Source organism: Notamacropus eugenii, chromosome 3 (genome assembly GCF_028372415.1).
Source record: "Notamacropus eugenii isolate mMacEug1 chromosome 3, mMacEug1.pri_v2, whole genome shotgun sequence".
NCBI classification, from domain to species: Eukaryota; Metazoa; Chordata; class Mammalia; order Diprotodontia; family Macropodidae; genus Notamacropus; species Notamacropus eugenii.
This window is the reverse complement of record NC_092874.1, coordinates 18,206,746-18,229,962: the sequence shown is the minus strand read 5'-3', so window position 1 is coordinate 18,229,962 and position 23,217 is coordinate 18,206,746. Positions and strand designations below refer to the sequence as shown.

General features: G+C 51.0%; 2 protein-coding genes across 3 annotated transcripts; both read left to right on the top strand.

Annotated features, from left to right (window-relative positions):
- Positions 1 to 670: 670 nt before the first annotated feature.
- On the top strand, positions 671 to 22,093 carry HOXA9 (homeobox A9). 2 transcript variants are annotated; one of them, XM_072650999.1, is made up of 4 exons: positions 671 to 1,319; positions 18,504 to 19,094; positions 19,895 to 20,039; positions 20,612 to 22,093. In XM_072650999.1, the coding sequence occupies exons 2-4, from the start codon at positions 18,545 to 18,547 to the stop codon at positions 20,769 to 20,771; spliced, it is 855 nt and encodes a 284-aa protein (XP_072507100.1). In that variant the 5' UTR covers positions 671 to 1,319; positions 18,504 to 18,544; the 3' UTR covers positions 20,772 to 22,093. The 2 variants fall into 2 exon arrangements, with proteins under 2 accessions (XP_072507100.1, XP_072507103.1); XM_072651002.1 differs by lacking the exons at positions 671 to 1,319; positions 19,895 to 20,039 and having other exon boundaries at positions 13,000 to 19,094.
- On the top strand, positions 6,241 to 12,291 carry HOXA10 (homeobox A10). Its single transcript, XM_072650995.1, has 2 exons — positions 6,241 to 9,059; positions 10,678 to 12,291. Exons 1-2 carry the CDS (start codon positions 8,033 to 8,035, stop codon positions 10,950 to 10,952), a joined length of 1,302 nt encoding a protein of 433 aa, XP_072507096.1. The 5' UTR covers positions 6,241 to 8,032; the 3' UTR covers positions 10,953 to 12,291.
- Positions 22,094 to 23,217: the final 1,124 nt, after the last annotated feature.

Sequence of the window (23,217 nt, the reverse complement as noted above, 5' to 3'; positions counted from 1 at the left end):
AGACTCCATCCTTCTCACCTTCCCAAGTTTCTCTGAGTCAAGCCCAGGGATGGGGTGGTGGGGAATTAGGTCTGTGGTGCACTAGTCCAGGACCGTCATCAAACAGTTGGGCCAAAAGTGTTTTAAGATACCTCAGAAACAAAGTGTGTGACAAATGAAGGACTGGGCTGGAGGTAGCACTTGGGGATCCTCCCAAAAGGGGATTCCTCTCCTTTAGTATACAAGGGAGCCTTTTTCTTTTATTTCTTCCCATGTTGTTTGGGGATTTGGGGCGGCGGGGGGAGAAAGTAGTCCACTTTTCTCATTGTTTGCTGGCTTTGAACTTCTATCTTGCTTTGGACATCACCCATAACCTTGAGGTGAAGGGCGAACCAGTCAGGACCTTTTGTTGACCACCCCACCCCCTCAACCCCACCCACCCACCCAGTCAGGCGGGCGTCTGGCCCTGGGGAGAGGGATATAATCTGAGAGCAAGGAAGGGGAGCCCCTCTCAGTTGGTTTGTTTGTCTGACTGATAGGGCCTGCTGGATGCAGGTTGAAAAGTCAGCCAGACGGACAGAGAGATGCCTGTCAAGGAAACGAAGCAAGACAGACATACAGACAGAGAGACCAAGATATTGAGGAATGGCAGGAGGGGAGGGATGTGTAGGATGCTGGGGGAGGGGAAGAGGATAGAGGAATCTCCGCGCCCCCCGGGTTGAAAGCAGGGACTTCCTTTTCTTGCTAGTTAAAAATTAACTGAAATTCGCTGCAAGTTGTTGGAGAGAGTCGAGGCCTGGAACTACTCCCTGGTCGGAGGATTTGATTTCCTGGCCCAATAAAAATCACATCCTCTTGGTTGCTGTGACAATGTGGTCATAAACCCGTCCGTGACTGGCCGATTTGCATATTTGGAATGCTCTGCTATAAACCCAGCCGAGGTTTTGAAGCAATTTCTTAGATGTAAAAATTAGATCTGAATAGCAGCGGTCTGGGCTCATTCTCCAGCATCTCTTTACGAGAGGGAGTCGTCTTTGAAAACAGGGGACTCGCGTTCAGGCCTAGGCGCATGACGGCCACGAGGTGGCGCGCTTCCGATCAATGTCAAAGCCGTCGCCGTGGGAGCCTCGCAGCCCTGCAAAAAGCTGGCTTGGCCTTTGTTCCTTTCAGATCCTAGGAGAAGCACGTTTAAATTATCTCACTTTCCCCTGTTCCCAGTCGCAAAAGGGGGTCCTCAAGATAGATTGTTACTCGCATTTAAATACATCCCCCCACACGCGGGAGGACGGGAAGGGCGAACCAACCGAAGAGATGGGCAGTGCCTTAGAAACCCCCTCAAGGTAAGTGCCCACAAGTTTGAAGGTTGGAGTCTCAGGTGGTGTCCGATGGAAAACGGCTCTGAGTGAGGGTTTGGTCAGGCTTGGAGGCCATCCCTCGCGAGCTCCGAGCTTTTGGTTCAAGGTTCCCGGGGCTGAAAAGAGATGGAGCTCTGACCCATTCTAAAAGTTGGACATTCAACTCAGGGTTTAGCCTTTTTCTCCTTAGAGGCAATTGTCTATCTTTTTTTGTACTATCATAACCTCAGTCAAGCTTCCTGGAGAAGCGGGCAAGTGTTTCGGGACTAAGGTCATTTTCTTAGGATTGCTGTTGTGTAGGGAGTAATGTTTGGTCCGACGAGGTTTCCCTCTTAAAGTTTTGCGGGTTGCAGCCTTCAACTCGGGCCCAATCGGGCCAAATCCCTCGCTGGAACGCTTTGCAGTGTACTCTGCAGGAGTAGTCCCCCCACTCTGTGCTGCTCCCTAACTCGCAGGCTGGCCTGGTGGGCAACCTTTGTTCGAGAGAGGGAAGGCCGCTGGGGAGCTAGCAGATTCAGATTTCTGCACTGGCAGAATCGGAAAGACTATTGGTAAATAAGAATTTTCAAAAGCTTACATTGTTCATAAACTCTGATAATGTAATCTCTACATCAGGGTTTTTGTAAAACTAGATTTAAATAGACATAATTCATTTATATTTTTTTTCTGGGCCGCGTTATCCTCTCTCTCATTCCCTCTCACTTTCCGTCCCTTTTCACTCTCGGCTGTCTCTCTCAATATTTATATATTTTTCTCTTTTTTTTGTTTGTTTCATTCCTATTCTCTGTTTTCCTAAAATTGGCCCAGTTTCCGGAGCGTGCAATAACGAGCGAAAGAATTAACCTAGCTCACTTTCGCCCTCCATTCTCTATTTCCGATATCGGAGATTCTTTCACTCTCCCGTGCTACCGAATTAGGCTGAGACCTTGGGAGACTTCCTTACTCTGAGTCTGGTTCACTAGGTTCCTGGGCTCCTGGGATCTTTCATATTTCGAGCTTGGGCCTACCCCTTCGGGGTGAGTGAAGGGCCATTTAGAGAGGGCAGGAGAGAAGACAGGCGATCTCTGGATTCTGTGAAAAGGCCACTGGAAAGCTAGTGATGACTAGAGAGGTTGATCTCTGAAGAAAGCAAAATTTGGATAGAGATCCTTGAAAGCAAAGGGCTCCTCTATCAGCTTGGTTCAGAGTAGCTACAGAGAAAATGTTAAGGTTATTGGAGATGAACGCGAAAAAGACGTCATCGCTGACGAAAAATGCCTCTAAAATATGTGCAGCGATTTCGGCAAAGATATTGACCGAATTCCAGAATTCGTGAATTAGGAGACCCAGGACTATCGTGGAAATAGTGTTTATTTTTGGCAGGCCTTTGCATCCCATTTTTCAATACTGCTAGAAAAAAATCGGGGCGTCTCGTCGTCCACCCCAGCGTCCTTTAACGTACAAATTGTTTACCAAGGGGATTAGCCTAGGAGCTTAATTTAAAAAACAAAACAAAACAAGCTTGCTTCTTGCAGTAACAGTTTATTATTTCTTATCCTATGCAAGGGTCCATTTCGGAAGGAAAATTCAAAGTAAGGTCAAAAGGATGTTTTTCTAGCGGTAGAAAATGTCCAGGGTGACTCAAAGCTCCCAGGAGAGAGCCAGGCCTCTCTAATATCGTCAGGGACACCGAGAGCAATGAGGGTCATTCGGGACCTTTTAGGAGAATCAGGGTTTGGGTCTGGGGAAGGCACAGTGCTGGGGTTGAGGCATCCAGAGGAAGCATCTGTTTGAGTTCAAGGCATCTTGAACTAGCAAAAGTAAGGGAGGAAGGGAGTGAAACGAGGTGACGGGGGCCATAGCTCCAAATGGAGGTTTCTGCTCAAGTTGTCCATTAAAACAAGTCGGGAAAAGGTGTTTGGATATGGGAATATTTTATTGATGAAGATAACAGCACCATATTACCATGTGGAAGCCAGTTTGGTCTTGGGATAGAGTCTAGGTCTGCAGCCTTCTCCATAGTTATGGGGGGGGGGGGGGCGGAAGGAGAAAGGGGAGGGAAATTGGTGTTTAACTTGAGCTTCTGCTGCAGCTGCGGAATGTGGGTTTTGTAATCCAAAACATGCCCTAATGCATTGGTTCCTCAATATATATGGCTGTATGGTTCTGTGTGCATGAACGGTATGTATGGTCCTTTTAACTGGAAAAATCTATGCTTCTAAAGCACATAATAAACGTAGATACATTCTGTAGGGAATATAACATGCTCACTTATTATACCTAGCATATGGGACTGCACTGGACCTCTGATTTCATTCTGCTATAAATAATGCGGTACTCCGTTGTATTGGAGAGAAAAGAAAAAATGTATCCAACATATGTGTTGCAATGCGATATATCCAATACATTTATTTCAATGCAAATATACACAAGGCCATGGGAAAGATCTAAAGGCGTCTACCTTGTTGGAGTCACTGTTACATTGTGTCGTTTGTTCATTTGCAGGGAATTCCTTGCCCTCGCGATCGGGTCCCCGCTTTACCCAGCATGAAAGTATTCTAGGAAAGATAAAAATTAGCGAGTCTGTCACTCGTCTCCTCGGTTGGCACTAGGCTGCAGCGCGGAGGGAGAGGCGGGGAGCCGCCTACTTTGGCACCGATCCAGACCAAAAACCCATTTGACTCTTCCACAGGGTCCTGACAAGTGACAGACCAAGAACTCTGAAACAGGGGACCTCATGCCATTTTGTTTTTTGCGGGGGAGTTCGCTAAGGACAGTGGGGGGCCTTAGGGATTTTCTCTGGATTCTGGCTAAGAGTCCCAAGTTGTTGCCTCCGCCGCCTGCGTTTTAGGTAGAGATCTCAAAGTCCTTTACTTCAATGTTGGGGAGGGGGGGGGGAATAGAATGGAGGTTTCCCCCCCCCTTTTTTTTTCTTTTGAGAAGGCACTTTGCCCCAAAGCAGGAAAAGTTACACTCAAAAAAAACAAAAAACAAAAAAAAACCAAACCAAAACAGATTCTCAGCATTTACTACTCAGCATTAAAAAAAAAAAAGGCGGATTTTCTCTGAGAGTTAGTGAATTTAGGTTTACCCAAAGATTAGCGAGCTGAGGGGAACCTCAGCGCCTTCAGTTGATGCATTTAACAGCCTCGCACTGCAAGGGTGAGGAGGGAGGTCTGCTGCCCTCGTAGCTGCCCGCTCTTTGCCCACTTCAGTCTCGCTGGATAGGTTGGTCTCCCTAACGGTGAGGACCCAGGGTTATTTGCCCCTGGAGGCGAGTGGGGTGCGCACAGACCCCACATATCCACTTCTTTGACCCTGGGGGTCTTTTTTATTTTCCCCTTCATTTCCCCAGGGCCTAGCGTGGCTCTGAGGAGGCTGGCCCAAGCAGCAGTCAGCAATCAGTAGGATCTGGCGAGAGCAAGGAGTTTTGGTAGGTAGCACCTGGACCAGGAGTCGACTCACCAGGTTCCGGGAGTGCGGGTAGGGGCAGCCCCTAAATCCCGCAAGAAACCTGTGTGATAGATTTACCTCATCCGTCAAGGATGAGCCAGGCTGCCGTTTGCCTTGGCCTTGTGAGCTATCGAGGAAAGCCGCAGGAAAACTAACTGGTGGAGGCGGCGGCGGCGGGTTCTTGATCTTCCTCTACAGACTCCAAGGAAACTGACCCTCAGTGGTCCAGGCCGAGCCTCAGCTCCTTCCTCAGCCCCTGCCCCAGTCCCTGCCCCAGGCGGAGAGGCCCGGCCTGCCAGGCGTTTTTCATTACCTTCTTTCTCCCTGCCCTCCTCTTTTTTGTTCTCCTTGAACCCTTTCCTGGGTCCGGTTGCAGCATCCACCACCTGGCAGATGAAGTGTAGCCGCTGAAACTCGGAGATTGGCAAACGGGAAGGAAGGGGGAGGAGGGGGGTACAGGGGGTGCGCCGCTGTCTGGGACTGGGCCAGACCTTAGGTTTCTGCACTCCTCGAGTACACAGGAAGGGAGAAGCATGGGGCCTGGCCGGGCAGCCAAATCCCTATCCCACTTCTCCTCTGGTCAACCCAGGAGCTGCGGCTGATGGGGACCCCTCTCGCCTCTGGCCTTGGCCTCTCTGAGGGCCTCTTTCCTAGAGACGCGCTGTATGTCGGCAAAGAGGCCTGAGTGAGGCCGGGGCTCAGGCCTTCCTTTGGCTGCTGTCGGGCGAGCAGAGCCCGGAGCGATCTGACCCAGGGAGTCCAGTTTTATACCTGCTGTGGGCTGAGAAAGGATCTGGAGCGTGGGCCGAGAGCTCGAGTTTCATTGCACTGAGAGCTCTCTGGCGCATGAGGAGTCTTGTAGGTCAGCCAGCAAATGGGATGGGGGGGATGTTGAGCCGTCAGGAGGTAAGGGCAGGAAGGGGGGATTTTCTGGGAACACTGAGCAAAAAGTTAGGGGTGGTGGGAAAGAAAGGGAGACTCAGGAAAGAGTGAGAACAAGAAGCAGGGAGGCCAGTGAAGGCACAGAACCCATGCCGGATGCTTGGGCCTAGATCTCTGTTAGAAAGACAGTCACTTCCTGGGGTCCATTTGATCACACTCGGAGAACGTCGCCTTTCCATAAACCTTTTATGGGACTGGGGAAAGTTGTGACAACCTTTCCCATGCCCTGGCGTTTATAGTTGGCAAAAGAGGACCCTCCAAGATGAGGAGGGAGAGGGAGGAAGCTGAGGGACTGCCCCTGCTATAGAAAATCATCCCGGCTGCCCCGCTGCCTGACCAGCCCAGTCCCCAATAACTTGTGCTGGAGCTTGTCACAACCTGGGAAGGAATTTCCTCAAGTGAAATCCACGTTAAAATATCCAAACGGCTGACAGATCGATGCGTTTTGGAGGGGAGGGAGTCCTGGGGGGAGGGGGGAGATGGAAAAGGGTTGAAGGAAAGGGGGAACAGAGAAGCAGGAAGAGGGGGGCTAGCAGTGACCCTGATTCTTGTCAGATCCTTCGGGATTGTGTGAAAGCCAAGGCTAAAAGCAGGGGAAGAGGACAGCCTTCAGAGCCTGGGCAGCAGTGCTTCCTCCCTCCTCTCGATCCCCTCTTCTCTTTCGTTCCTACCCCATATCCTTATACCCTCTTTGCTCCACTGCAGCTCTACGCTGGTGGGGAATGAGCAGCCTGTGGATAGGAACTTTGGGGGGGGGGGGGAAGAAAGGAGTAAAATTTGAGTTTGGTTTTATTGGGGAAAATTGATTTTCTATGTAGGAGTCTGGGCTCTAGGAGGCTTCCCAATGACCTGAGAATTCTTAGATTCGTTGAGAAAGAGAATCACTCCATGCTACCTTCGTGAGCACTGTAGCACTGGGCCAGGCTGCCTAGCCTCCCTCTGCCCACTCTGCTCGAAACCTGGAAAGGGGGTAAACAGAAAAGCCGCTGGTCTGCCTGTCCAGTGCCAAAGCCAGGCAGACGCTGGGCCCTGGCCTTTCCTTCCAGGCTCTCGGGCCCAGGCCCAGGTATTCAGTGCTGCCTTCTGTGGGATTTCGAGGTAGACATTTTAAAAGACGCCGATGCCAGAATGTCAGAACTAGAAGGGATAGGGATCATAGACATTCTTTGCAATACATTGTTCTAAATAGATTCTGGAAAAATAATAGTAACAACAATAGCCAACAGATTGAAACAAACACAGCCAAGACGAAAGCTGAGTAGCCGCTAAGGTTAGGAAAGAGACCTAGTGCGGCGTAAACCTAGACTCTGTGGTTGGATCCAGGAGGAGGAAGATAGTCGCAGAGCCTTCCTCACTTAACAAGAGAAACCCAAACGAAGGGAAGAGGGCTACCGGAGCAGGGAGCCTGTCAGATAGCCCAGGATGAAGGAGAGGTGTACTCGTTCTCTGGGCGGCTGGGCCTCCGGGTTCCTTTCTCTTTCGTTCCCTTCCTTCGTTAGTTCTCCGGCTCGTTGCCTTGGTCCGAGGCGCCTCGCCTCACTCCTCTGTGGAGCCCCGCCCGAGCTGCCAGTGTTCTCAGCGGAAGCTGAGAGCCTGCCTTGGACCCGAACTGACACTTGGGTCCCAGGCTTGCCTTATGCTCTAGGGACAACTAATTCCTCAAGAATTTAACGCCAAATCCCAGCCAAGATTTCTTTTGCCCCCTAAGCTGGATAAAGAGAGAGAAATAAAATAGCAGGGCTAGAAGATAACTGGGACGTCACTGACCTGCCCGTCACCCCCACCCCAAATCAAAATTTGAAAAAGGGAGGGAGAGGAAGAGACATATGTACGTAGTTTTATTTAAGTCAGCTCACATCCATGAGTTATCCGCAGAGAGGCTTTTGGGACAAGCCAAGGGCAGACTCGGGCTCCTGGATAGCGCTAGGTCGGAGGCGTCATAAACACCCCACTTGTTTACTATCTGATATCAGAGCCCAGGAGCGCTACGTAGATGAGCTTTAGTTTCCCCGCTCCAGCCATGAAAATGGGGTGCATGACTTGAGAAAGGAGGGATCCGGTGGCTAGTTCAAAATCCTGGTCGAGATCGCGCCCCCAGAGTCCTGAGCCCCAGCCCTAGGTGTTGGGGCGTGTGCTCCGGGGCCATCAATATACATTACATATTTATATAAATTCTCAATTCAGAGGTCGACCTGAGACCAGCACAGCGCCTACGAAACCAAACTGGGAGGGGTCGCTGGGAAACCCTGGCTCTTCATTGGCTGCGGGAGCTCGCCGAGGTGCGGGGGGATCTCTAACCCTATTCAGCATGTTTTGTACAAGAAATGTCAGCCAGAAAGGGCTATCTGCTCCCTTCGCCAAATTATCCCACAGCAATGTCATGCTCCGAGAGTCCGGCCGCGAACTCTTTTTTGGTGGATTCGCTGATCAGCTCGGGCAGAGGGGAAGGAGGTGGAGGTGGCGGCGGCGGCGGCTATTACCCTCACTACCTGCCACAAGCGTCCGAGTTGTCTTACGGTCTGCAAAGCTGCGGGCTCTTTCCGGTCCTGAGCAAACGCAATGAGGGAGGCGGATCGCCGGGGGGCATGGTGCCCTCGTCTCACCCTTACGTGTCAGGCATGGAGGTCTGGCTAGACGGCCCCAGGTCGTGCCGGATGGAGCAGCCGGAAGGTCCGCCGCCCCCGAATCACCAGCCGCAGTCCCAGCAGCCGCAGCCCCAGCAGAACCAGCAGCAACAGTCCCAGAACCAGCAACAGCCCCAGAATCATCCACACCACCAGCAGCAGCCGCAACAGCAACCACAGCAACAAGCGACCTCCTGCTCTTTCGCTCAGAACATCAAAGAGGAAAACTCGTATTGTCTCTATGATTCCGACAAATGCCCCAAAAGTTCAACGGCCCCAGAGCTAGCCTCCTTTCCCCCGCGGGGCCCTCCTGAGGTCTGCGCTCTCAGCAGCAGCGGCGGCGGCGGGGGCGGGGGCGGTGGCGTGCCGGTCCCGGGCTATTTCCGCCTGTCTCAAGCCTATGGCACCGGCAGCTCCAAGAGCTATAATGCGGCGGCAGCGGCGGCCGCAGCGGCCGCAGCAGCAGCAGCAGCATCGGGAGCGCAGCTGGGCGCCTCCCCATTCCCCCAGCAGCCCCAAGTTCGCTTCGACTCGCCTCCAGTGCTCGCTTCAGTCTCGGCTGAGACAGGCAGAAAGGAGAGCTCCCTTGAGTCGCCTCCGCCCACGGCCTTAGCCTGTGGATCCCAGGCTGCGGAGGAAGAGACACAGGCGTCGTCCTCCGCCGCCGAGGAACTGTCCCCCGCTCCCTCGGAGAGCAGCAAGCCCTCTCCCGAGAAAGACTCCATAGGTAAGTGTGCTTAAGCCACGGACCTGGCGAGAGGGAGCGGGAACGAGAGAGAAAGTCAGCTACAGAACGACGAAGGGACAATGAGGAGAGAGGGAATCAAACAAGGGAACAGAAAGGAAGGGAGGGAGGGGAAGGAAAAGAGGAGGGGGACAGAAAGTCAGAGGTAGAGAGCCCCCTAAATAACAGAGAGCTGGAAGGGAACCCAGAGGAGAGAAGAGGGAACCCAGCAGCCCGCAGGCTCGGTCTGGCACACAACTCTACTCCAGCTGACCTTGTGAACTTGGTTTAGTGTTTTTTTTTTTTAATATTTGGGCGTGGGGACGCAGTAAAAATTAATGTCCGACTTAGAGTGGTGCCGACACCCTGCCTCTGCCCTCTCACCCCAGGCTCGTTCTCCAGGCTGGCTAGATTGGAGGCGATCAGGTCCAGGAGGCCAGGGAGCAACCCCTCTCCACCACCTCATCCTTACTATTATCCTCTTACTCCTTGTCAGAAGCCCTAGTCCAACTGCCCCAACCCACCCTCCCAGCCCCGCCAGCGAGAAGAAGGTGGTTCGCAGATAACAAGGCTGTTTGTAAAGCTTCCAAAATAATCAGCCGCCGGCGCCAATAAATAAGCCCTATTAACGGGCGAAGCTGTAGTTTACGATCCCAAATGTCTTTTGCAAAGTCACAGTCGTTGTGAGAGCCTCCTTTCCAGGAGCAGTTGTAGGGAATCTTCTCTGGAGCCCCCAGCACAGTCCAGCCTACCCCAGACCTAGATCTTGGAGTCACAGCACAGTAGGGCTTCCCCCCACCTCTTTTTTTTTTTTTACCTTGGAATTCCCCAAGTTCCTATATTCTTGGCTGGGAGTTGGGGATGACACCCAATCGATTGTTTTTCCTCTTTCCTTTTGGCACAAATTCAACCGTCTCCCACCATCCCCACGCCCACCCTCAGTCCAGTAGAGACCGGTTGGGGCAGCAGCCAAGGTCCCCTCCCCCAAGCCTTTCCTCTGCTGACCCTGGGGCAATAATGGGACTCCCTGCCCCCAAGCTCAGGGGGGCAGAGGAAATGCTTGTCTGCGAAGGGGAAGGAAAGGCAAAGAAAGGCGTTAAGTTCAAGATATACGGCCGCCCTTCTCCCGGTGCCCAGCATTCGCTTTCAAGCTCTCCTCTGCGCCCTCCCCGCTAGTTCTCTTTGTGTGAAAACAGGTGTTTGGAAAACCAATTAAAACGCAATTTGGGGGTTGCGGGGTGTTCTTAAGGGGGAAGAGAGAACCAGGAGGCCTTTAGAAAATGTCTTTGAATGAAGTCGCCCCCCTCCTCGGCATGACCAAAGGGGAGATTTGAACCCCTTTCTCTCTTTAGTTTTCAGCCTCCCCCCTCCCTTTCCACAGTCTGGGGTCCATTAGGGACAACGTGGGGGAAAGGCCTTTGAACGACATCCTGGGCCAAACCAGCCCGAGGGCTCCCCGGGAGCGGGAGTCGGAGCCGGCGCCTCCTGCCAGCCAGAGTCCTCGATATGCTGTGTGCTCTAACGAGGGCCTCGCCGTAACTTGTCTTCCTTCTCTCTTGTCCCCTCCTTTGCTTTCCCTTCCCCTTCTTTCCCTTCCCTGCTTTCTCTTCTTCGACCCCAGGCAACGCCAAAGGTGAGAACGCAGCTAACTGGCTCACTGCGAAGAGCGGCCGGAAGAAACGATGCCCCTACACCAAGCACCAGACTTTGGAGCTGGAGAAGGAATTTCTTTTCAACATGTACCTAACTCGAGAGCGGCGCCTAGAGATCAGCCGTAGCGTCCATCTCACAGACAGACAGGTTAAGATCTGGTTTCAGAACCGACGGATGAAACTGAAGAAAATGAACCGAGAGAACAGAATCCGGGAGCTCACAGCCAACTTTAACTTTTCTTGATGAACCTCCAAAAGGCCACCACGTTTTGACGGTGAAAAGAGCCAGTAACCCTTCTTTCTAGGCGCTAGAGATTCGCACCTGTATCACCCGGAGTCACGAGTTTCTTTTTCCCCCACCCCTTTCTCCATCCTCCATCTATCCATAGCAGCTTTGCCTTCGCCAGGCGGGATTGGGTGGGGATTGTTTGGTTTGTTTGTCTTGTTTTCTGTGAGTGAATGGGGAGGGGGAGCCATGCCTCCAAAACAAACAAACAAACAAACAAATAGACCTGGCAGACGCGTCAAGCCGACATCTTGGGCTGAGCTTGCTCGTCTCGCTCGGTCCCCACTCCTTCCACGAGCCAAGTGTCATCTCTCAGAGGGCCGCGCGTGTCTAGCCAGGCTCCGAATCCAGGCGACCCTGGCCACAAGAGTGTACTCATTGTAAGCGCTAAGGTGTCTATGGGGAGGTGACTGGTGAGTAGTCGAGGCCTTCCATTTCGGCCGCGTTCAGGTCAGAGTTCGGGTGGGTGTTGTGTGTGTGTTGGAGAGAGAGAGAGACTTTCTTTGCCTTGCGGTTCCTAGTTTCTTTCCTTTCGAAGCGAAGGCCTTCACCACCTCGAACATGCAGGGTGAAAACAAGGAGGCGACGTTGTCTTGAGGGGGAGAGGAGGGAAAGATGGAGAGAGGGAGAAAGAAGGAGAGAAAGTGTGGGTTTTCTTCTGTTTGTAAAGTATCACAGCTTTAAAAGTCGAGCAGGAAAGGGAGACCTCTCTTGGCTCCATCCAAGGTCTTGTGCTGCTCCGGCATTAAATGTTCACACTTACCTCTGACTCCTGCTATCTTCCCTGTTGTAGATAGTGACCTAATGTAGTTTTTCTTATTATATTATGTGGAATTAGTGGATTTTTGTCTCTAAGTAATGTTACCGCTGGTAGCACGTGACAAGCACACACAATTCTCCCTGCCTTACGAGGATGAGGGAGTAAATTTCGCTTTTATTTTGTTCACTGAAATTCATGGGACCCTTCAGAGGACTCTAGCAGAGGAGGTAGAAGAGAGAAAGGGAGACATTGTTCGGATTTCCTTTATACTGTGAAGTTACATGCATAAAAGGGTCAAACCTGTAGGTGCAGAAACAAAAAGAAGTGTAAGTACAAATCTGTATAAATGTCTATTATTAAAGAATTGCCAATACTGTTTTAAGCAAATGCATTCTATCGTTATTATAAATGTTAGTCCTAGCTCTATTTACTTCTTACCTTAAATCAGAATAAATTAATATTGTAATGCTGCTGTGCGTGGAAAAAAAAAGACAATGTTTATGTTCTTATATAGAAGAATAAAAGCCGTGGAATGAAGCCTTTTAATTTTCCCTCTTTTGTGACTGTTTATCTTCACCACCCACTTTATCTCGTCCCCAACTTTTACAACAGGAATAGTGCCTGGGCTCCCTGCAATTACTCGAGGCATCCATTTAAATATTACCTAGACAGTCGTAATTTGTCTCCGCCGTAGAGCAATGCAGCTCTAAGGTTTGTGGGCTTTTGTTCCTTTTTTTATGACTTGCTAGTATATCTGGATTGTTGCTGACTTGGACAAGCGAGTGGTTTCAGTCGAGTGAGGAGCTGCATAGACAGAGGAAGCCACAGAGTATTTCTGGAGGGTAGAGAATGGATCAGAGATCGATTTTTTTGGTTTGGTTTTGTTTTGCGGCCGACACCCAGTCTCAATGAATCGAGGTCTCTTCCTAGGCAGGAAGCAGGCCGTAGGTGCCACCCACAAAACTCGGATGTCCCGGGAGCTGCTGGGAAGGTGAGCCCCTACAAGGGAGATGGCGGATGGCTAGAGACAGTGGTGGCCCAAGACCAACTGCTCGCTCCTCACAAGTTCCTCTCAACTGTGGTTGCCCTCCTCCCCCCCTCCCCCCCCCCCACCCCCACCCCAGGCCGTCTGTCTACCTTGTTGCTCTTGCCTGGCGAGGCAAGAAGGTTTTTGCCCTGCCAGATTAAGGTGGGATCTGGGGGGGTGGGGCAGCTACGAGAGGGCTCTGGGGGAGTGTTTGAAGAGAAGAGGAAGAGGAGGGGGAGAAGGAAGTGAGGGGCAGCCCCAGCAGGCTTGGCTAGTCCAAGCCTCTGGGACAACTCTCCTCCAGGACAGACTTTGAACCCGATGCTCAGCTCAGTCCTTTAGGGCTTTATGGCAGGCCCATTAACGACCTCCCCTTTTCTCCACGATTCACCCTACTTGAAGGTTTGGGAAAAACAAACGCACACACCGGATCTCTTTCTCTCTCTTCCCCCCTCCTTCTCTCTCTCTCTCTCTCTCTCTCTCTCTCTCTCTCTCTCTCTCTCTCTCTCTCTCTCTCTCTCTCTCTCTCTCTCACACACACACGCAATTTTCTCCCTTCTCTCTTGCTCGTTCTCGCCCTCTTTCTCCCTCTCCTTCCTTTCCCTCCTCCCTCCCTGTCCCTCTATCCCTCTTGCCCTCCCTTCTCTCTGTCTTTTCCTTTCCTTTCCCCATTTTAAGCAGTCATAAGACTGTAGCGGTGGCGGTGGCTGTGGCGGTGGCGGTGGCAGCGGCCCGGGGCAGGTTGGAGCAGCGGCGCCTTGGTCTGGGGTTTGACCTGATTTTGTTTCTCTCTCTATAGCGGGATCCCTACATAAGGAGCCGGGCCTTGGGGGAGCAGCAGAACTGGTCTGTGATTTAGGTAGTTTCCTGTTGTTGGGGCTCCACCTTTCTCTCGACAGCACGATACTGCCTTCATTACTTCAGTTGAATTCGTCACCAGGTATAGAGAGCCGGTGGGCAGGGGGCCGAAGACAGGGCCAGTGGACGGACCTCTAACTAGGCGTCACGTCCAAATGCCACTACTGCCTTCCGGAACACAGTAACTCGCCGCAACCCGCCCTTCCCGGATCTGGGGCGTTCGAGGACCAAGACCCAGTCCTCCTCCTCCCTCTTCTTCCTATAGCTTCCCATACCTTGCTCCTCCCCCCTCCCCCCCAATCTGGGGGCAGGTATGATCAGGTTAGTTCGCTCGGTAGCGGCAGGGGCGTGGTAGGAATTTGTCGGCTAGGGGCCATTCAAGGTCAGGTGCGGTTTGCTGGGGAATGGGGGCACAGGGTGCTTGGACCCGCGTTTCAGCTGCTCTTGCTTTGCGCGTAAAAAGCCCAACGTCTCCTGTTCCAGGGAGAGAATTAGAGAAAGCTTAGAAATCTGAATGAGACCCCTTGTCTCTCCCACCCTCCCTAAAATCTCTGGATTAGACTTATCGAGGAAGGGCCAAGGTGGAAGAAGTCGGGATCTCTCTCTCTCTCTCTCTCTCTCTCTCTCTCTCTCTCTCTCTCTCTCTCTCTCTCTCTCTCTCTGTCTCTCTCTCTCTCTCTCTCTCTCTCTCTCTCTCTCTCTCTCTCTCTCTCTCTCTCTCTCTCTCTCTCCTATTTTTTTTATTCTTCCTTCCCTATATTTTCCCCTTTCTTTTTAGTCTTTGGGCCGCAGGCCTGGTTTGTGGGCTAACTGAGGATTCATTTTAGTCCTCCTGCTCAGGTGCTGCGGTTAGGTTTGGGGAAAAGTCTAGGGAAACTGAGGTCTCCACTGCCTTACTCGGGAAGGAATGGGGTCCTAAGGAGAGGAGAAAATCGAGGCAGATACTCCATTTTGGCTTGCAAGTGTTCGCAAGGCCTCGGTTACGATCACGATTAGGCAGCGGCCAGGCGCCTGCATTCCTTTGAGGCGGACTGAACAACAGCGACCTCGCTGGGTCTGTCACAGGGAGCCCCACACGCAGGCTTTGTTACATGGACACCAAACAAGAACTAGGAACCCGGGAACCCGGGAGAAATGAGGACTGGCGGGAAGACAGGAGGGACCAGAGGGGTTCTTCAGGCTGAGCTTGTGGATACGGGGGCCACGCCGACCCCTCGCTCTGTGCCAGGGGCTGAGGCTGACTGAGTTGGCAAGGACAAGGAAGCTCTTCTGGGAGAAGTCTCCGAAAAAACCTGGCAGAAGTCAAGCCGGGAGAAAGCTTGTGCGGCTGGCTTTAGGGCAGAGTTTTGCCACGATTCTTCTTCTAGCTAAATTAGAAGAGGCTGTGTATGTGCAGAAAATGCTATCTGCTGGGGGAATGCAGTGCCAGGTCTTTGAAATAAATATTTATACATCTGTTACCTTAAATGCATGTCTTTGCCCAATGAATTTTATTTAGGAGTCAGGAACATGGAAAGAGAATGGAGAACTTCGGAAAGGCCAATTCCCAGATTCAGGAAGTTTAAAATGATCCAGGGCGGGAGTGGAGGGGACCACAAAACTCCAGAGAAGGCAAGTCAGAGTTGAGTGCCTGTCCCCAGGTGGAGTCTATTCGGAGGCAGGGGTCACTTCCTCTGTGAGCTGAGGCTTGTAACAACAATAAAAAGGCCCTTGCGTCCCACGCGGTGCCGAAATCTGGCCAAAATAGTCACTCTCCCTCCCAGCCTCTTGGGCCAACCTGGCGGGGCTTCTTTTTTTTTTTTTCCCTTTAATGAGGGAAAACGAGATTGTAGTCCTTTTCCAACCTGCCGCCTCTCAGTTTACTCTAAAGGCCACTTTGAGTGTTGGATTAACCTCTGATGCTCGTGGTCTATGGAGGGTCGTTAGAGAGCCTGGCGCGGTGGCGGCGTCTACAATTCAATTCATTTGCTATGCAATACCCTTAAAAAAGAATTATATGAAGGGAGGAGAGCGGTTCTTAATTACACTAGCTTATTAGGCTGGCGGCTAGGTTATTTTTCTCTGAAACAAACAAAAATCCAACCGTTGCTTTCACATTCAAAATAAAAACCTAGGCCAACTCATTGACCTCTTCTCCTAATATGGTTTTGAATTTTTCCTTCTTAACCTCTTTCAAGCTGCAATTCGCCGAGTGTCTATTCAGCTATGACTCAGGTTAGGAATAATTAGGCAGTTTCCTTAGTTGTTGTTTTTTATTATTTTTGTATTATTAAGTTTTCTCTAGGTTGAAACTGAGACAGGACCGACTAAGACTGCCTCGGTTCGGAGACAGTGAAGTCTATTGCTCTCAGCTAAATCTGAAGTGTTTACAACGAACAAAATTGTGCTCAAGGAAGAACCAGTAGCCTCACAACGATGCCAGAGGACTATTACAGACCCGTTGTTCGTCCTTCATTTATGAGGAGACAATTAAAAAAAAGAAAGAGGATAAAATCAGGGTTCCCAGAAGACTAAACACTGGACATAGGCAAGCGGACGGAGGAGGGCTAAGTTGGAGGTCATTGTGTACCTAAGTTCACTCACGTCCATTCCATATTTTTTTTTAGGAAGCCAATGGGCCGGCCTCTCTCGAGCTGCCGCGTCTTGCCGGGTTCTCTGACTGCCTCAAAGAGATAAGACCCTCACAGCTTCTTATCACGCCGTATCAGCCGTGGAATTGGGAGAAAGAATAGGATCTTTCTGAGATTTCTGTTGTAGCTATTGAGAAAACTTGAACAGGAGGAAAAGGGAGGAAAAAAAGGAGGGGGAGAGAGGAAAGGAAGGAAAGAGCCAACAGAGATGTAAAGCTAATGAGAAACATATTTTTGCATGCACAATATTCACACGTGAATTTAATTACTACCCAGTTGCAAGTCCTCGAGGCTTTCTACTTAGGACTGGGTTTTTCAAATTAACAGGGAGGCGGCCTGCTTCCCCCCCCCCCCTGCCCCCATGGCACTGTTGGGGGTGGGGGGGTGGGGAAATAAAAAGGCCCTTCCCAAGTAAAGCAAAGGAAAAGTGGATTCAAGTCAAAAGTCCCATTCTCCCCCTCCTCAATGCTGGACCTTTACGTTAATTCCTAACACTGGACTTGAGCTGAGGGACGGTTCACTTGTTTTACTGGGAGACTGTAACCCTCCGCTCAGTTTGGGTATCGGGTGTGTGAACCCAGTGAACTAGGGGCGTCCAGTAAATTAGTAAACAAACATTTCTTCCCTGGACCTAGGACCTGTGACCGACTGCGGCGAAGTTCCCCTCATTCCCACACAGAGAATTCCCCTGCTTTCACATGGCAATGGGCAGAGGAAGGAGAGAGGGAGGAAGGAGAGAGGAAGGAAGGGAAGGTTGATGGGCCTTTTCTGTTGCTGGGGCTGTATTTTTCAAGACTCCCTCGCCTTTGGTAAACTCTTTCTCCTTCCCAGACCTGAACTGCGGGCAAGCCTCTTCCCGGGCGCTCGGCCCCTGCAGAAAGCTTGCCAGAGGAGTCCCAGCTCGGGACAGAGTCCTTTGCCTGGCCGTGGGACCAGTTTGGGGGCCGGACACGGGGCTCAGCGTTGGGCCGAGAACCCAAGACTCGGCCTCAGAGCTACCCTCTCCCAACAGCTCTGCTGAAGCTTTTGGTTTCTGCCCGGGTGCCCGCTGGACGTAGTCGCTGGTCCCCACGAAAGCTGTTTTCCCCCAACTTAAAGCCAGTGAGCTTGTCTCCACAGGGTCAGAGAGAAGCAGGCTGTGGCATATGTTTATGTGCGTGTTCGTGTGTTGTGTGCTCGCCCGCGAGTGGGTCCCTGCCAGTGAAGGTTGACTTGTATGACAGAGATAAAGGCTAAGGCCGGGAGAAGAAATCTGTAGTCACCCGAATGCGGCGGCAGGAGAGGCTTTCCGGAGTCGAGCCTCCTTTGCTGGGGCGCGTCCTGAGGGGGGCAGGGTGGGAGAAGGAGTGTCTGAAGCCTAGGTGTCCTAAGCAGCCCCAGCCTACAGTCTCGGGGAAAGCGAGGGATATGCCGGAAGGCGGCCGGGACGCCCCAAGAAAACTCCAGCTTTTCTGCGGATCGAGGCACGCGGGGCCCAGGGATCAGTCCCGGGGCCAGGGCGCGCTGGGCGTCGGGGTCGGGCGTGGAGCAGTCGGGGCGGACGGCTGCTCCGCGGCGCCTTTGACTTTCGGCCGGAGGCTCCGGCCCCGGCGCAGCGCGGTTATTTACAGTGAGCTCCCAAACCAAACACAATAGTATAATTTAACCTTTCCGAGCACTCGTAAATTTTTACTACGGGGAGACACGGCGAGGCAAATGAATATGCCTTTCCTTACTGACTTCCTACCAGCCCCGTGGCTCTCGCAACAATAACTCCTTATGAAATATCATAAATATATATTTAAATACAGTACAGCGAGAATGCGATTTTGCTTTTTTATGGCTTCAATTATTGTATAATTTTATGTGGAGGTCTCGGCTCCCCAGGTTTTCGCAGGGAGCTCTGCCTCACTGATGGCGTGATTAATTGTGATATAAAATAGTCCGCTTAAAAAAGGGGTAGTCAGACCCAACCTGATCTTTTAATCTCCGTTGGCCACAATTAAAACAAACTTTATCGTAGAACTCAAATATCCCTTTGCATAAAAACATATGGCTTTGCTATAAAAATTATGACTGGAAAACACTGGCCCATTAATAGCCTGCGGAGTGATTTATACTTTATTGTTCTGCTGGCCCGGCACGTGACGCGGCCAGCCAATGGCGTGACAGGCAGCCTTCAACTTATTAGGTGACTGTACTTCTCCGTAGGACCAAGTTGTTACATGAAATCTGCAGTTTCATAATTTCCGCAGGTCCGGCGTCGGGGCGGCGGCGTCGGCGGCGTCGCGTGGCCATGTCGACTTCGGGGACCCTGAGCAATTACTACGTGGACTCGTTCCTGCTCCACGAGAGCGAAGAGCTGGTGCCGTCCCGCTATGGCCCCGGCGCTCTGGCGCAGCCCGCCAGGCAGCCGGCGCTGGGGGAGCACCCGGACTTCAGCCCCTGCAGCTTCCAGTCGAAGGCGTCGGTCTTCGGCACTTCCTGGAACCCGGTGCACCCGCCTACCGCCAACAATGTGCCCGCCGTCTACCACCCCTATGTGCACCACCAGGCGCCGGTAGCGGCGGCCCCTGACGGCAGGTACATGCGTTCCTGGCTGGAGCCCATGCCAGGCTCTCTGTCCTTCCCGGGTTTACCTTCCAGCAGGCATTACGGCATTAAACCTGAACCGCTCTCGGCCAGAAGGGGTGACTGTACCACGTTTGACACTCACACTTTGTCTCTGTCTGACTATACTTGTGGTTCTCCTCCAGCTGATAGGGATAAGCAGCCCAGCGAAGGTGCGTTCCCGGAAAACAATGGAGACTGTGAGGCCGGCGGGGACAAACCACCCATTGATCCGAGTAAGTGTCAGAGCGGACACCCTTCTAGCCCTGCACCGCCGCTGTCACTTCGGCCACCCCCTCGCTGCCCGCCTCCTGTCGGACCTGCCAGCTTGCCAGGACTGAGAGCTGCTCCTGCTTGGGAAGGACATCTCTCTTCTTCCTCTCTTTTTCCTACATCCCTCTATCCCTTCTTTGCCTTTTCTCTCCTCTCCTGTCCTGTCTTCTCCCCTGCTCTCCTTTCTCCTCTCCCATCCCCTCTTCTCTTTCTCTATCCCTCTCTGTCTCTCTCGTTCTCTCTGTCTCTGTGTGCCTCTCTCTCCGTTTCTACCTGTCCTAACATCCCCTCATCCCCACCCCCACTAGGAGGCAGAAGTCAGAACTTGCTAGTGTAAATTGAACGGATGAAACACTCCCTTTCCTCTCCGCCCCCTTCCCCAAATCCAGAACTGAGCTGGAGGGGGGTGGTGCTGACGGGCGTGGGGAGGGGGGAGGCAAAGAGAGGAGATAGGTAGAGTGGAGTATGGGACTGGGGGGGGGGCACACAAATGAAACCAGGACACTCTCTCCACCCCAACCCCTGCTTAGGGCTTTCTGGTGTGCCTCTTGGACTCTGCGACAAAGTTACTTTGGGCCGGTTCTTCGAAAGCATGGGATGCTAATATATTCTTTTGTGAGACATGTATGGCCACTAGTCACAACTTCAGTAGCAGCAGGAGCAATAACAATCTGAGGTGGGGGGATCCTGGGTCGGGGAAGAGAAAAGAACGTGCTCGACCTAAACTCATTTCCTTCATCTGACTGCTGTGTTAACTCTCTAGAACGCAGCACACTGAATCTCCAGCGGCGGCAGCCTCAAAGATCATGCCATGCAAATAAGCTTCATAAACAATCCGGGCTTAATTCAGCCAGCTGGAGAGACACGGTCTTGTGTGGTGCAGTCTTCCAGGGAAAGCACACAGGAAGGTCAAAATGAAGAGAGGGAGGGACGGGGGTGGGGGGGAGAGGGAGAGAGAGAGAGAGAGAGAGAGAGAAAGAGAGAGAGAGAGAGAGAGAGAGAGAGAGAGAGAGAGAGAGAGAGAGAGAGAGAGATTTGTGTTTCTATGCCAGTACAGTTCAGTGTGGCTTCCTCTGGGATAGAGAGAAGGGAGGTGTATTTTAAAGTTATATTCTGTAATCAATCTAAAAAGGCCAGGGAGAGAGTAGGCGGAGGCTGAGGGCTTGGCTTGGTTGCGTGTAAATTGTATGTGACCCTCCATGTGTTCATCTGTATTTTGATTCCATTGTGTCTGACCCCAAGACACACACACACACACACACACACACACACACACACACACACACACAGAGTCTTGAAAAATAAGAAAGGAACGTCCTAACCTTCAATCTTCTTGGATTTTTCCCAAAGGCTCCCCTAAATTGGATGAGGCTGGGTGGGCACTGCTGCTGCTGTTGCTGATTCTTATTATAATCGCCAGGGGAAAGATCATCTCTAATGCTATCTTATCTTCTCCCATTCCCCTCCACCCCCTTTCCAGACAACCCAGCTGCGAACTGGCTACACGCGAGATCCACCCGGAAAAAGCGCTGTCCCTACACCAAGCACCAAACGCTAGAACTGGAGAAAGAATTTTTGTTCAATATGTATCTCACCCGGGACCGCAGATACGAGGTGGCAAGACTCCTCAACCTCACTGAAAGACAAGTCAAAATATGGTTTCAGAATAGGAGGATGAAAATGAAGAAAATTAACAAAGATCGAGCAAAGGACGAATGACGTGACCCAGGTTGATAGGAAGACTGGGGGAAGATTGCCCTTGCTCCATTCCTTCTTCCCTCCACCCCCCTAACCTCCATGTTCCCCAAACAATAAGACTGTAGCCAGGCCTCGTTCCCTCCCCTTTCCCTTCTTCCCTTCTTCCCCAATCCGTATCATTCATAATGGTGTACCTTGTCACGGTAGCACGGGGGCCCTGCCCAGCCTGTGGTGGAGGTACTGTAAGCTTTTTCATTTTCTATCCTAGGACAAAACAAGGGGGCATTAGTGCTGTATGGCTGTGTGTGTTGGCTTGTATTAAAAGAAAAGAAAATAAGAAATCTACCTGTTCCTTACTTATGGAAAAAAAAACTACCTTTTTCCTAATGCACAACTCTCTGGACAGACTGTAGAGTGTAACGTGTGTAGTTCTTTGATTTGCTCTGTGCGCAGCGGAGAGGGCTGCAGTAATACTTGAACATGTGTTTGTTTGTGGTTAATCATTGTTCGTGAATCCACTTTTGTGCTCGGGTGCCGGCCCTACCGGTTGTCATTGTGGATGCTAGGAATCTCATTCGAACTCAGGTTGTTGAGGAGAAATGTGGCAAAGGGTCTAGCTCTGTAGTGTAATAAATAAGTCTTTCTTCTGTATAACTAGTCAGTTAACCTTTGATTGTAATATAAATAGAGAGTATATAAAATAATATCATCCCAGTCAAGGAAAAAATTAAAATACAAAAAATAAAACAAAAAAACCAAACAGAAGCTTTGTTGGGCTGGAAGAGATACGTGGACTCCATAGCCTCTCCCCAACGTCTTTCCAATCGGGACATTTTAGTCTGTACAGTTGATCTCTAGTGCTATCTTGTCAGTTGTATATAATCTATATATTAAAGAAAATAAGTAAATACTCAGACGAGCTTGAATCTTGTTTTTGCACCAGTGAAGCCGTTTTCAGATTTCGGAGTTATTTGTTCAGTGAAGAAGGTAACTGACTACCTATAGTTTACGTTTAATTTTAATGAGGGGGGACGAATGCTTATTGTAATGGAGTTAATTTTATTGATAATAAATTATGCGCTATGAAACCTGCCATTGGGCTATCGTAGATTTGTATCACTTGAAATTTCGGGACTTCTGTTGAGGCAGAACAATAAATACACTGTATATTTTGCAAGAGTTACCTCATGGCCTACTGACCAAATTGTCGTGTTGAGATGATATTTAACTTTTTGCCAAATAAAAATATATTGATTCTTTTCTATTCTGTGGGTCCACTGTTTTCAACGTCCTTCTTCAAGCTGTCATTGCCGGGTTGTTTCCTTCCCGATCGGGTCCAGGAGGGCGGCTGGGGCAGGGAACCCAAGGGACTGCGAAAAGGGTAGGGACTGAGCCCAGACCTGGGCCTCCTTTTACTCTCTCCTCCATCTGACAAGGCTGGAGGAACCAGGCTGGTAGCTGCAGTTTTCTCTCTTGGTCCTTAGTTTTTTCCTTCCTTCCCTAGAACGAGATACTTGTTCCCAGACTGAGTTCTAGACGCCGGCCCCTTGTCTGGGAGGGGATGGGAGAGAGGAAGGTTTACCAGGGAACTGGCTGCAGCTTGGGAGAGCAGAAAGCTCCCATTAGTCTAGGCTCTGGGAAATTAGCCTAGGCTCTGGGATTGTTCCCAGCCTGGCCCGGTGAACCCTTAGACTTGGTCCAGGGGAGAGAGACCCAAAGGAAAGTGCTTGGGTGAGGTGGGTGACAAACGAGCCGGGTTAAGGAGCAAAAGAAAGCAAAAAGTACATCCAGATGTGGAAAGGACTGGACCGGGGACCAAGGACGCTAAATGTAACTAGCTCTGCACACCCTGTTTGCGCCTAATCCGGGTGATGGAAACGACCCGGCAAGCCGGGACACTGCGAGATTTTTCTCCTTGATTCATTTGCCACCAGTCCCTGAAAAATGGGGAGAGTTCCCCCACCCTAAGCCTTCTCTTTCTTCTCCCCAAAGTGGCACTCTCCCAAGACTTAGGAATCTTTCTTTCTCCTTTTCTCTCTTCTTTCTTTCTCTTTCTTTTTTATCTCTCTTTCTGCATGTCTTCTCCGTTTCTCTTTTAGTTTTTAACTCGAAAGAGAAAGTCTCTTTCCCAAAGCATAGGGCTCTTTTGGAGAGAGAAATATTTCAATAAAAAAATAAAATTTAACTAGTTGCCTGGGGAGAAAAAAAAGAAAGAAAGAAATTAAAAGTAAGAAAGGCCAAAAAAGGATGAAAGGACTTTTCTTGGGGCAAAAAACGAAATTTTTTTGTGAGAGGGGAAGGGGATCGTCCTATTTCAGGACATGGAGGGGCTCTAAAGAGAGAAGGTTAGCTGGGGGCTCCACAGTGTAGTTCCTGCCTGAGCTGACA